The sequence below is a fragment of the Pan paniscus genome, chromosome 1 (assembly GCF_029289425.2).
Source record: "Pan paniscus chromosome 1, NHGRI_mPanPan1-v2.0_pri, whole genome shotgun sequence".
NCBI lineage: Eukaryota > Metazoa > Chordata > Mammalia > Primates > Hominidae > Pan > Pan paniscus.
Genome location: NC_073249.2, coordinates 175707416 through 175721108, shown reverse-complemented (window position 1 = coordinate 175721108; position 13693 = coordinate 175707416). Strand labels below are relative to the sequence as shown.

Here is a 13693-nt window from a genome sequence, read left to right as displayed (position 1 = left end):
TCTATCTTTTTGATATGTTCCCATCATTTGTTGAATTATTCCATAATTGCTGATATGTAGCATCATTTTTAACCGTTGAAAGAATATGCATTGTATTAATATCTATGTATCATAATGCATTTAACTATTTCCTTACTCTTGGGATTTTATAAAAATTAATTGATTAATTAATTATTTTGAGACAAGGTCTTGCTTTGTCACCCAGTCTGGAATGCAGTGGCGTGATCACGGCTCACTGCAGGCATGACTTTCTGGGCTCAGGATAACCTTGCGCCTCAACCCCCAGAGTAGCTGGCTCTACAGGCATGCGCCATCATGCCCAGCTAATTTTTGTATTTTTTGTAGAGATGGGGTTTTATTATGTTGCCCAGGCTGGTCTCTAACTCCTGGGCGTGAGCCACTGCACCCAGCCATAAGCTTGGAGTTTCAAATTGCGGGTTTTAAAAAACAATGTTGGGTGAATATCCTGGTAGCTGAATGTTTATACAAAACCGAAATTATTTACTTGGCATAATAAATTTCTAGAAGTGGGTTTATTAAGTTTCACTAGAAAAAATTCTACCTGTGTACATGTAGCAGTATATAAGAATGCCCATTCGGCATTCCCTTATTTTGGGTAGAATTTTAATCAGTCTAGGGCCTTAATCTTTGGTTCCCAGACCAGCAATATCAACATTACCTAGGCGAGCCTATTAGAAATGCAGACTCTTATACCCCATTCCAGACCTTCCGAGTCAGAATCTGCATTTTAACAAGCTCCCAGGGTAATCTGTCAGCACATCAAAGTCTGAGAAGCAATATTCTAAAGTAATTTATACAGGAGTCACAGAATGAATTGGTCTTAAATCTAGCCAAGGTAAGGCCAGGAAGCCCATACTGGCATTTGTTAATAAAAGGTGAAAGTGACAAAGAATTAAAGTTGGCTTTGTAAAAAGTGCTGGTTGGGTGCCTGTAATCCCAGCACTTTGGGAGGCTACGGTGGGAGGATCACTTGAGCCCAGGAGTTTGAGACCAGCCTTGGGAACAAAGTGAGACCCCATCTGTACAAAACATTTAAAAAATTAACCAGGCATGGTGGCATGCACCTGTTGTTCCAGCTACTCAGGAGGCTGAGGCAGGAGGATCACTTGGGCCCCAGAAGTTGAGGCTGCAGTGAGCTGTGATCATGCCACTGCACCCCATCCTGGGTGACAGAATGAGACCCTGTCTCAAAAAAAAAGGGGAGTTATTCTAACAAAATGAATAAAAGTATCCTAAATAAGCTTTTTTGGGAGACAGGCAAATGCAAATCAGCACAGAGCACTGACACATTTTCTCCCAGAACATAAGACATGATACTATTATCTCTCCAGCTTCATCTTCACTCACTCCATCCCAAACGCTCTATGCTTTTGCCTATTGTTTATCTAGTCATCTAAGAAAAACCTGAATTAGAATCACTTACAGAATGTGTTACAATGTATACTCCCAAGCCCACTTCTAGAGAATCTGTTTCAGTAGGGTCTGATATTATAATCAAGAATCAGAATTTTAACATGCACATCTGGTAATTCTAATCCCCTAAAGTTTGAGAACTACTACAACACTACACTTCCCAGAACATATCTGGAATGTATTGTTTAAGCAATGCTTTATTTGCTATAAAAAATATTCCCAAGCCAGGTATGGTGGCGCACACCTGTAGTCCAGCTACTCAGGAGGCTGAGACAGGAAGATCGCTTGAGCCCAGGAGTTCGAGGCTGCAGTGAGCTATGATCATGCCACTGCACTCCAGACTGGGTGACAGAGCAAGACCCTGTCTCTAAAAAATAATAATAATAATAATATTCCCATTTTTATAAAGACCTTCAACCAGAATTCACTTTTTTGTTATTTTTGCTGTTAGTTCATTAAACAAGTCTAGGAATTCTAATTATTTTTTAGCATTCTCTAGTTCTGACCAAGTTGCTGAGGATGGAGAGAATGAATCCTATTTGAACTGTTATTCCTTATTCTGGAGACTGCCTTTTTGGACCAATCCAAATTCATTTCAGATGATACTTCAACTTTTTCTTTTCTGTCAATATATTTTGGTGAAAGAAATTCATACTGTGGAAACATTTTCCATTAAAAAATTATAATGTTAAACTGTATTACTCTCATATAAAATATATGAAAGAAGTTATATAAAAAATTATTCTGATTTTAAAACACAACTTTTTTTAATGTAGGAGGAGCAAAGAAAAAAGGAAGCAGCACATATAAAAGGTATTTTTTCTCAATAATTTATTAGAAGAAATCTTAATGAACTTTAGCAATTCACATCTTGAGAAATCAAGAGGCTATCCTAAATGTCATCTAAGTATCTTAATGGTATGAAAATGTAAGGGAAACATTAATTTATTAGTATGTAAAAGGGCATAAATTTTTTAGAAAAAACAAAACTTGCAATATCGTATCTTAAACTAAAATGTGAAGTTTTAATTTTTATCTCTTATTTGTACTCAAAGGTATCATAGTCAATGTCATATAGTAATGCTTGAGGATAAAAAGATGTTGCATATTACATCTTAGTACCTCAAAACATTACCTCTTACATAATTTTAGAGATGCTGAATATAAAATATAACAAGATATTTTGCAGAGCTTTAAAAATGTAGAAAATATAAGAGTTAATATGTTTAGACCAGGCGTGGTGTCTCATGCCTATAATCCCAGCACTTTGGGAGGTCGAGGTGGGCAGATCACTTGAGGCCAGGAGTTCAAGACCAGCCTGGCCAATATGGTGAAACCCCGTCTCTACTAAAAATATAAAAATTAGCTGGATGTGGTGGCGCAGGCCTGTAATCCCAGCTACTTGGGAGGCTGGGGCAAGAGAATCTCTTGAACCCAGGAGGCGGAGGTTGCAGTGAGTCGAGACTGCACCAATACACTCCAGCCTGGGTGACAGAGCAAGACTGTCTCAAAAAAAAAAAAAAAAGTTAGTATGTTTGCAAGAATGGCCTTATACATAAATTTTTTAAAAAGAAAAGTTAATATGTAAAATGTTATAAAGGTATTATAGAATATTGTATAGATATTATATTTTCTAAAACAGCATATTTTAATGGCAAATGTGCAGCCTAAATACTATAATGGGAAAAGCATGAGACAAACTAATGAAAATCTAGGTGGCTAAAATCTATTTTGTATCTGATCTGTAATGGGTCATTTATCTAAGTCTGTTTATTATTTTCGTGAAGTGGTGCTAATAGTAACTATCTTGAAGAATTATTAAGAGTATAAATAATATATAGAAGTATATCAAAATGCTTTGTAAATTGAAAGTCTCTACAGGAAAATTTGTTACTATTATTGGTATAAAGCCAATTCATACACCCTTCCCAATGCAGACCAAGTATTTTCTAATACATGCTTAAGGAGGCATGTACTTTTCTTTTTTGATGTTTAGTTGTCCTTATTTTAAAGTGAAACAAATTAGTTATAAAATCCTTTGCTCCAAGTAGAAACTATGTATATTACAAATGTTTTTTGCTTGGTTTTGAGTTTTAAAGATTACTGTAATAGTTATTTCTAATATCATAAATAATTATTTCTCAGAAAGTTGAATTTGTAATGCAATATTTACACAAACTGAATAAGTGAAAAATGATAGTTTATTAATTATACCAGTATTGTTAAAATTTATTTTTAAAATAAGGCAATCAGTCTTTTCTGATTTTAAGGAAGATTTTGAAACATTTCTAGCCTAATTAGTCTTTTTCTGTTTAAGCAGGTTGATTTCATTTAGAATAGTCTTTTCTATCCTTGATTATCATGAAAATATTGCTAATTCCTAATTACATATAACACTGTGTGGATGATAGCAACTCAGAATTTCTTTATAGCATTATCCTGCCCATTCTGACATTGTCCCTATAATTAAGAGTTGGCTTGTGAATATATAGTATTCATAGTACATCTGTTTTTACAGCAATTAAAGATCATTCTAAAGATGAACCCCAACTTGCAACAAAAAATATCATTTGTGATCCCTCAGAGACCAGCTCCGCAACAAATCGCAGCAGTGTTACATTAAGCTTATCAACATTACCATCTGATTCTTATTACAGCCAAAGTATAGAAGCAGCTGATCACTGGTTTTCTGATGATTCTCTAGTGAAAAGGAACTCTCCAGTGCCTTCTCTCGGGGAACCTCTAATGGAAAAAGTATTTTCATACCTGTCAACCATTTCATTAGAAGAGGGTACTGAAAGTGTACTGAATGACACTTTGTGATCATCAAAAAGATGACTACATTAAGGGAAAATGTTCATGAAGAAACACAGAGGTTGAAATATAAAACCTTCAACATAATACTGAATGACTTTTTTCTTTTGAAACCTTGTATACAATCAGCTTCTGAGTCTCTTAACATGTCCGTGCTAATATTGCTTTTTTTGTTCTTTACCATAGAGCGGCTCTACTTCCCTTGCTGGTTCTTATTTCTAGAAACAAAATTAGGAAGAACTAGAGTGATGTCATAAACATTAAGCTTAACTTATTGTATCTCATCCAAAGACATATTAAGTAAAATGAGTGTATGTCAACAAACGGGAGAAAAACATTTAAAAATCTTCAGCACAAAAATAATATATATATTTTCTTTGAGACTGAGTCTCGCTCTATTGCCCAGGCTAGAGTGCAGTGGTGTGATCTCAGTTCACTGCAACCTTCACCTCCAGGGTTCAAGCGCTTCTTCTGCTTCAGCCTCCTGAGTAGCTGGGATCACAGGCGCCTACCACCATGCCAGCTAATTTTTGTATTTTTAGTAGAGATGAGGTCTCACCATGTTGGCCAGGCTAGTCTCGAACTCCTGACCTCAAGTGATTCACCCGCCTTGGCCTCCCAAAGTGCTGGGATTACAGGCATGAGCCACTGCGCCTGGCCAGAAAAAATATATATTTTTGAATAAAATATCCACAGCATTTCCTTATACTTTTGATGTTTTCAATTTTATTTCAGTGTGGGTAGGGCTGGGAGGAATATCAGTTTTTCTGAATTTAAAACACATAAATTACTTACATTCAAATATTACCATGTTATGCTTTTAGTAAGCAGTATAATTTTGCTCCTGCAAGATAGCTTGAAATGCTGAATCCAGAAAAGAGGCCAGGCACAGTGGCTCATGCCTGTAGTCCCAGCAGTTTAGGAGGCTGAGGTGGGCAGATTGCTTGAGCCCAGGAGTTTGAGACCAGCCTGGACAACATAGTGAGACCCAGTCTCTACAGAAAATGCAAAAATTAGCCTGGTGTGGTGGCACACGCCTGTAGTCCCAGCTACTTGGGAGGCTGAGGTGGGAGGATCATTTGAGCCCTGAAGGTTGAGGCTGCAATGAGTTGAGAATATGCCACTGTGCTCCAGCAGCCTGGGCAACAAAGTGAGACCCTGTCTCAAAAAAAAGAATTTAGAAAATAATTTTCATTTTCCTTTCCTATCTCTATTTCTCAGAATGTTCCTCACCCTCACTCTACTATGATAAAAATGCTTGCAGGCACCTGACTCACACTGGATGATTTAGAGTTTCTCTCCAGTCTATGAGACCCTTGGTCAAATTTCTATTTATAGTTCTGAGGGATGTCTGACACTCGCTATGTAATCTTTTCTTTTTTCTTTTTTTTCCTAAACATTCTTCATGAAATTAATCCCCTTGGGAAAAAACGACTCATTAACAAGTATATTAGTTTTTGTGCTTAAATTACCCATACTAAGACCTATTCATACCTTCCTGAGAGACAAATCATACCTCCTACAATAAATGCAATGAACTTTCCCTCAAATAAGATAATAGCATTACCCAGGCCTATCATTCCTATCCCAAGGGCAAATGTAAAAGGGGTTAGAACCACTCTCTCTTTTGAAGCACCTGGGCATTTTTACACAGCGTGCTATGGGTTCTAGCACATCTATTGCTATCCTCACCTAAATCTAAGTAAGCTCAAGCTCTTTAAGGAGCAGTAAAAACAAAAATTTTAATTGGTCTCTGTCTCTTGGCGCCCTGAAACCTGTTTTACTCCCGATCCCAGAGAAGGAAATTATTTCTAATTTTGGTGATGTCCTAAAACTTCCCTAGGAATTTGGGATTGGAGATAAGAGATTCTGGCTTTCATCTGACTCTTCTCTGGAATAGAGGAAATACAAACTGGGGAACTATGGGTTGCCATTCCTACCATGTGGCTTAGGAAGGAAAAAAAAAACAAAAACACCAAATCTGCAGTGAGGGAGCAATGAAACATTTGCAAAATGAAAACTGGAGATGAGAGATTAGAAGAGTGTGATTTCTGGCTTTCTAACAGTGCTCTCTTCCCTTGTCCCAGCCTTCATGAAGTATGGCTATAAAGCCTACTCTTGGCTTGTTAAGGTATTCTTGTATCCTAATTATAAAATCCCCTTTTTGCTTAAACTAGCAAGATTTGATTTGTATTACTGGCCACAGTCCCGAAGGCCTAGCTTCAACTGTTGTTCTTGGCTTTGTTAAGGTACCCTTGTAATTTTATAAGAAATCCCCGTTTTGGTATAAACTAGAAAGACCTTTGTTTCGATTCCTACAATCAAAGCATCCTGCCTGACCAAATTCTTGTTTATATTACAAATTATAAATAGATTTATGCATATAAAGTAATTGTTATCCCATAATAATATAATAAATTGAATGTCTTTCTTTTTTTTTTTTTTGAGACAGAGTCTCACTCTGTCACCCAGGCTGGAGTGCAATGGTGTGATCTCAGCTCATTGCAACCTCCGCTTCCCAGGTTCAAGCGATATCTCCTGCCTCCGCCTCCTGAGTAGCTGGGACTATAGACATGTGCCAACACGTCCAGCTAATTTTTGTATTTTTAGTAGAGACGGGGTTTCACCATGTTGGCCAGGCTGGTCTTGAACTCCTGACCTCAAGTGATCCACCCACCTAGGCCTCCCAAAGTGCTGGGATTACAGGCATGAGCCACCACGACTGGCCATAAATGGAATGTATTTCTTAAAAACTTAACACATTTACTTGTTTATTAAAATCTTACTCCATATCATAGGTATATACACTGTTCTATTTGAAAAGTCTTGTGAACAATACTTACGAAATTATGCCAGTCTAGAGTAATCTCATTTTCAAGAACTATAAAGGATCTGAGATTTCACTTTTTATGCAAGCTGACAAGGTATCCTGCAATAGTTTCGTGTCTTTTGGGTTAGAAACAAGAGGCAGTTTATTGTTCATAGCAATAACAGTAGTCAGAGTATCATCATTTTTGACATCCTTTTGCATTATTTCCTGGGCCTGCTGTTCCTGCAGGCTGGTGTGAAAAAGGGTCAAGATAATGCCTGCACCAACAGTGGGTTGCATTACAGGAAGGAGTTTAGGGAACCAAATATTTTCAAATGGACGGTAATGCATACCTGCCGTTTGTACCAGAGGGAGCCACTGTCTCTGTCTTCCAGGGTTGTTCACTATATGAACATCCTTGAAAAGATAGTTTGGAACATAGGCAATCTGTTTCTGCTCACAGACATGCAGAAATGTAAGAGACTCACAATTGACATTGACATAGGGTATTAATTACAGATCTTTTGATTACATATACCTGAAAAGCAACGCAAGTTAGCTTGAGGAGAAAAATTTTGTTTCTTAAACAGAATCCAAATAATGTTTGAACAACTAAATGTAGGAAGTGCAAGATTGTAACCTGGTCTCAGGAACAGGTGTAACAGGTTCAAATTCCATCAGGACTTTCCCTATTTCTACCAGTCAAGGTTCAGTGAGGGAAGAACTACTTTTAGGATTGGGGTAAGAGATTTATTATTGGAATTATTATATCTTACACAATTGTAAGAGGAACAAAGGAAGTGAAGTTTAAGGAGAGAAATTGGAGAATCAGAGAAGGAGTCACCAGCAAGATAATCTGAAACTCTGACCAAGAGATCTTTTGAAAAAAAAATAAATAAATAAGAATAAAAAGTAAAACTTTTTTTTAAAGTGAATAACTAGAGAAACCAGTGTCCAACTGCCACAGTAAGACTGTAGAGGGAAGGCTTGTGGGAATGTTTACAGGAAGCTGTGCCTCAGCAGCGACTGCCTTTGGGTGTACAACCTAGTTCTGTGATTCCTAGCCTGGAAATATGGGATAACATTTAAAAATTTATTTTATTTTTATTTATTTATTTTATTTTTATTTTTTGAGACAGAGTCTCGCTCTGTCACCCAGGCTGGAGTGCAGTGGCAATGGTCTTGGCTCACTGCAACCTCCGCCACCTGGGTTCAAGCAGTTCTCTGCCTCAGCCTTCCACATAGCTGGGATTACAGGCGCCCGCCACCACACCTGGATAATTTTTTTGTATTTTTAGTAGAGACGGAGTTTCACCATCTTGGCCAGGCTGGTTTCAAACTCCTGACCTCATGATCCAAACACCTCAGCCTCCCAAAGTGCTGGGATTACAGGTGTGAGCCACCACGCTCAGCCTATTTTATTTTTATTTTATTTTATTGAGACAGTCTCACTATTCTGCTCAGGTTACAACTGAACTGGGTCAAGCAATCTGCCTCAGCCTCCCAAGTAGCTGGGACTACAGGAGCACGTCACTGCACCCAGCTCGCAACTGCCTTTGACACTGTGCTGCCAAGCATCTTGTGGCAGACCCAGGGCCATTGTTTGCCAACAGGATCAGCAGTTGGGAGGAAGAACTGGACACTGAAAAGAACTGGACATAGGGTGGAGGAGTAAGGACAAACCAGAATCCACTGGCCTCTCTATAGTCTGTTTCCACATGTACGCAGATTACCTTCACAGAATAATGGCCTCTGCTTAGATTCTGCTTTCCAAATATTGCACAAATGCCTCTTTAGGCCAGCTTTAGCCAAGAACTATACATAGAAAAAGATTCTGAGAAACATAATTCCAGCTTAACTAAGTTAATACAGTACAAACCACAGTCTACCCATTATCAATTTAGCATTCGTTTACACTTTTTTTTTTTTTTTTGAAACAGAGTCTTACTCTCTTCCCCAGGCTAGAGTGCAGTGGCACGATCTCGGCTCACTGCAATCTCCACCTCCCAGGTTCAAGTGTGTCTCCTGCCTTAGACTCCCAAGTAGCTGGGGTTACAAGCACAGGCCACCACGCCTGGCTAATTTTTATAGTTTTAGTAGAGATAGGGTTTCACTATGTTGGCCAGGCTGGTCTTGAACTCTTGACTTCAGGTGATCCACTGGCCTTGGCCTCCCAAAGTGCTGGGATTACAAATGTGAGCTATTGTACCCAGCCTTATTTACACTTTAACCATACTTGAAACCTCCAAATAAAAACAATAGCAGAGTGATGTTGACAAGACATCCCTCTACAGCAATAGTAATTTAACAGGCATCCACAGACAAAAGTGCCTTTGTTAAGCTTTGGGATCCAGGTAGGAGTTTGTGAAAACCTGGTGCAGCCCAAGACCAAAGACGGCCTTTTATTTTTTTTCTTTGAGACAGAGTCTCACCCTGCCACCCAGGCTGGAGTGCAGTGGCATGATCACAGCTCACTGTAGCCTTAAACTCCTGGGTTCAAGCAATCCTCCCATCTCAGCCTCTTAAGTAGCTAGGCCTACAGGTGTGTTCCGCCATGCCCAGCTAATTTTTTTTATTTTTTTCTAGAGACAGGGTCTTCCTATGTTTCCAGGCTGGTCTTGAATTCCTGGGCTCGAGCAAGCCTCCCAAAGTGCTGAGATTACAGGTATGAGCCACTGCACCTGGCCTAAAGAGGGCCTTTTGAGAGGGCAGAACTGCCCTTGCTGGCCCATCTGCAAATGACCCATTTTCCCTATTGACTCAGCTCTGAGTCCTGTTTGGCCCTAGTCCTGCTACTAGAACCATTAGCCCAGGGACCTGTGAGGAGTCACACCCATTTATGCTTCAAGGTGACAGACCTGCTGACCTCAGTCCCCACAGTGTACTCAGAAATGGCTCTGAAACTTGACTGTAGCCCCTCTCAGCAGTGGTCAGAAATCAGAAGTCCTGCTGGTGGCATAGGGTCCCAGAAGGAGACATACCCACCTGAGTCCCCAGGGCCATTTTGCCAACTTTAGTTCCACAGCAGACTCTGAAATAGTTGTGACACTTGGCTCCAGCGCCTCCCAATAATGGTCAGAGATTAGTACTGCTTATGACACAGGCATCCAGAGAGAGATGTGCCTGTCTGAGTCTGTGGAAAAGGCTTGCTGACCTCTGTCTGGCTGTGGACACTGAAATAACCCTGTGACTTCATTGTGTTCTCTCTCAGCCATGGACCAGGATAGTACTGCCTGCCAAGAGACCCAGTAAGTGACCCAATAGGAAGCGTCCCAGGACACAGAGGAAGCCATACATGGCTGCATACCTAGTATCAGGCCCACTGTCTGCAGACCTTCAAGTGGATCTTCATCCAAGCACCAGCCCTGGAACAAGGTCCTAGAAACATTCTAATCTCCTTAGGGACCAGAAAGGATCCATACCCACTAGAGCTCCTGGTAACAGGCCTGCCATCTGCAGACCCCACTGCAGACACAGAAGCAACCATGTGACCCAGCTCCAACCATGGTCCCAGAGGCAATCTTATTAACTTGAGAGCCTAATAGAAGTTCTTAACCTACTGATACCAATCTATAAAGACTAGAAGTGGTGCTTGTGCCTTCAAATGCAGACACCAAAGCCAATCTACATGGATAATGAAGAATCAGGCACACATCATACCACCAAAGGAAACTAATAAAGCTCCAGCAACTGAATCTAAATAAATGAAGATCTACAAATTGCCTGAAAGAGAATTCAAAATAATTATCTTAAGTAAGCATAATGAGATGCAAGAAAATACAGATATACAACTAAATAAAATTGGGAAAACACTGCATGAACAAAATGAGACTTTAATAAAGAAATAGTAACCACGAAAAAAGAACCTAACAGAAATCCAGAAGCTGAAGGATACAGCCAAGAAAAGTGTAATAGAGAGCTTCAACAGCAGACTCAATCACGCAGAATAAACAATTAGAAAACTCAAAGACAGGTCATTCAATATTAACCAATTAGAGGAACAACAACAACAAAAGGAATGAAGAAAGCATAGGGAACCTAGGGGACTCCCTCAAGTGTATGAATGCACAAATTATGAGAATCCAAGGAGAAAGAACCCTGTCTGAAACTCCCCAAGTCTTGGGAAGGAGATGAACATCTAGATTCATGAAGCTCAAAGAATCCCAAGAAAGATAAACCCAAAGAAGAATACGCTGAGGAATAGTACAGTCAAATTGTCAAAAATTACAGAGAATTTTGAAACTAGAGAAAGAAAATAAACTCATACAAGGGAAACTCCATAAGGCTAACAGACTTCTCAACATAGACTTGCAAGCCAGGAGGGAGTGGATTGATACATTCAAGGTGTTGAAAGAAACAACTTTCAGCCATGAATACTATAACCAGCAAAGCTATCCTTCAGAAATAAAGGAAAGATAAAACTTTCCTAGACAAACAAAAGCTGAGGGAATTTATCACCACTAGACCAGCCTTTGAAGAATTGCTAAATGGAGTTCTTTGGGTTAAAATAAAGGATGCTCATTAACAAAATGAAAACATATGGGCTGGGCACTCATGCCTGTAATCCCAGCACTTTGGGAGGCCGAGGTGGGTGGATCACCTGAGGTCAGGAGTTCGAGACCAGTCTGGCCAACACGGTGAAACCCCACCTGTACTAAAAATACAAAAATTAGCTGGGCGTGGTGGTGCATGCCTGTAATCCCAGCTACTTGGGAGTCTGGGGCAGGAAAATCATTTGAACCTGGGAGGCGGAGGTTGCAGTGAGCCAAGATCATACCACTGCATTCCAGCCTGGGTGAGTGACAGAGTCAAATTCCATCTAAAAAAAGAAAAGAAAAGAAAAGAAAACATATGAAAGAAAAAAACTCAGTAATAAATATATAGTCAAGTTCAGAATACTCTAATACTATAACAGTGGTATGCAAATCATTTTTATCTATACTATAAAAGTTAAGAGACAAAAGTATTAAAATAACTATAGCTAAAATAATTTGTTACCAAAAACACAATTTTAAAAGATGTAGTCTGGGTATGGTGGCTCACATGTGTAATCCTAGCACTTTTGGAGGCCAAGGTAGGAGGATCACTTGAGGCCAGGATTTGAGACTAGCCTGGGCAACATAATGAGACCCTATCTCTACAAAAAAATTTTTTTTTGAAACAATAAAACAAAACAAAAAAAGATATAAATTGTGACATTGTTCTGCAGTGGGCAGGCATATGCAGACCTACCCCCAAATTCCAAAGAAGCTGAAAGGCTGAAGAAAGAGACTGGCATATCCAGTTTCTCAGAAAGAAACATTTAATAGAGTCTTACAAGCAGAAGCCATGTCCCAGCAGCCACAAGATGAGATGGTGGCTCTCCACACCATTACTCTCCAGAGATAATTTTTATCCAGAGATAAAAATTAAAACTTCACATTTTAGTTTAAGATACGATATTGCAAGTTTTGTTTTTTCTAAAAAATTTATGCCCTTTTACATACTAATAAATTAATGTTTCCCTTACATTTTCATACCATTAAGATACTTAGATGACATTTTCTTTTACTGTTGAGTTGTTTGAGTTTCTTACATATTCTGGTTATTAATCCCTTGTTGGATTGATAGCTTACAAATATTTTTTCCCATTTTGTAGGTTGTCTCTTCACTTTATTGATTGTTTCATTTACTGCAACAGAAGCTTTTTGGCTTGATGCAATCCCATTTGCCTATTTGTGCTTTTGTTGCCTGTGCTTTTGAGGTCTTACCCAAAAAAAATCTTCGCTTAGACCAAGGTCCTAGAGTGTTTCTCCAATGTTTTTGTCTATTAGTTTCATAGTTTTAGATCTTACATTTAAGCCTTTAATCCAAGAGTCCCCAGCCCCCAGGCCATGGACCAGTACCGGTCAATGCAATCTCTATCAAAATCTCCATATCACTTTTCACAAAAATAGAAAAAAAAACATAAAATTAATACGGAATCACGAAAGCCCCCTAATAACCAAGGCAATCTTTTTTCTTTTCTTTTTTTTTCTTTTTGAAACAGGTTCTCGCTCTGTCACCCAGGCTGGAGTGCAGTGGCACAATCCCGGCACACTGCAACCTTCACCTCCCTGGCTCAAATGACCCTCCTGCCTCCAATCTACAGAGAAGCTGGGACCACAGGCATGTACCAGCAGACTGGCTAATTTTTGTATTTTTAGTAGAGATGGGGTTTCTCCATGTTACCCAGGCTGGTCTCAAACTCCTGAACCGAAGTGATCCACCCACCTTGGCCTCCCAAAGTGCTGGGATTACAGGTGTGTACCACTGCGCCTGGCCAGTCAAGGCAATCTTTAGCAAAATGCACAAAGCTGGATGCATTACCTTACGTTACCTCAAAATCTACCATAAAACTATAGTAATCAAAAAAATATGGTACTGGCATAAAAACAGACACATAAACAAATGGAACAGAAAAGGTGCTCAACGTCACTAATCATCAAGGAAATGCAAATTAAAACAACAATGAAATGAAATATCATCGTTTGCTTATTAGGAAGACTTTTATCAAAAAGAGAAAAAGTAAGTGTCTGCTGAGGTACAGAGAAAAGGGAACCCTTGTATGCTGTTAGTGGGAATGCAGATTGGTGCAGCCAGTGTGAAAAACAGTAT

At 39.2% G+C, this 13693-nt stretch overlaps 1 protein-coding gene across 3 annotated transcripts in view; it reads left to right on the top strand.

Moving 5' to 3' along the window:
• The window catches only part of C1H1orf185 (chromosome 1 C1orf185 homolog), a 54767-nt gene extending 41281 nt beyond the window's left edge, over positions 1-13486 (top strand). Inside the window, exons 4-7 of one of the 3 annotated variants that reach the window (XR_008619971.1) lie at positions 2211-2247; positions 4092-4188; positions 9644-9722; positions 10269-13486. Coding sequence is in view for 1 of the 3 variants with exons in the window: in XM_003829564.3 (XP_003829612.1) it covers positions 2211-2247; positions 3953-4257 (342 nt within the window). In the remaining 2 variants the exon portion in view is untranslated. Of the gene's footprint in view, positions 1-2210; positions 2248-3952; positions 4258-9643 lie in introns of those variants that run through there. The other 2 variants (XR_008619970.1, XM_003829564.3) reach the window with 2 other exon arrangements.
• Positions 13487-13693: the final 207 nt, after the last annotated feature.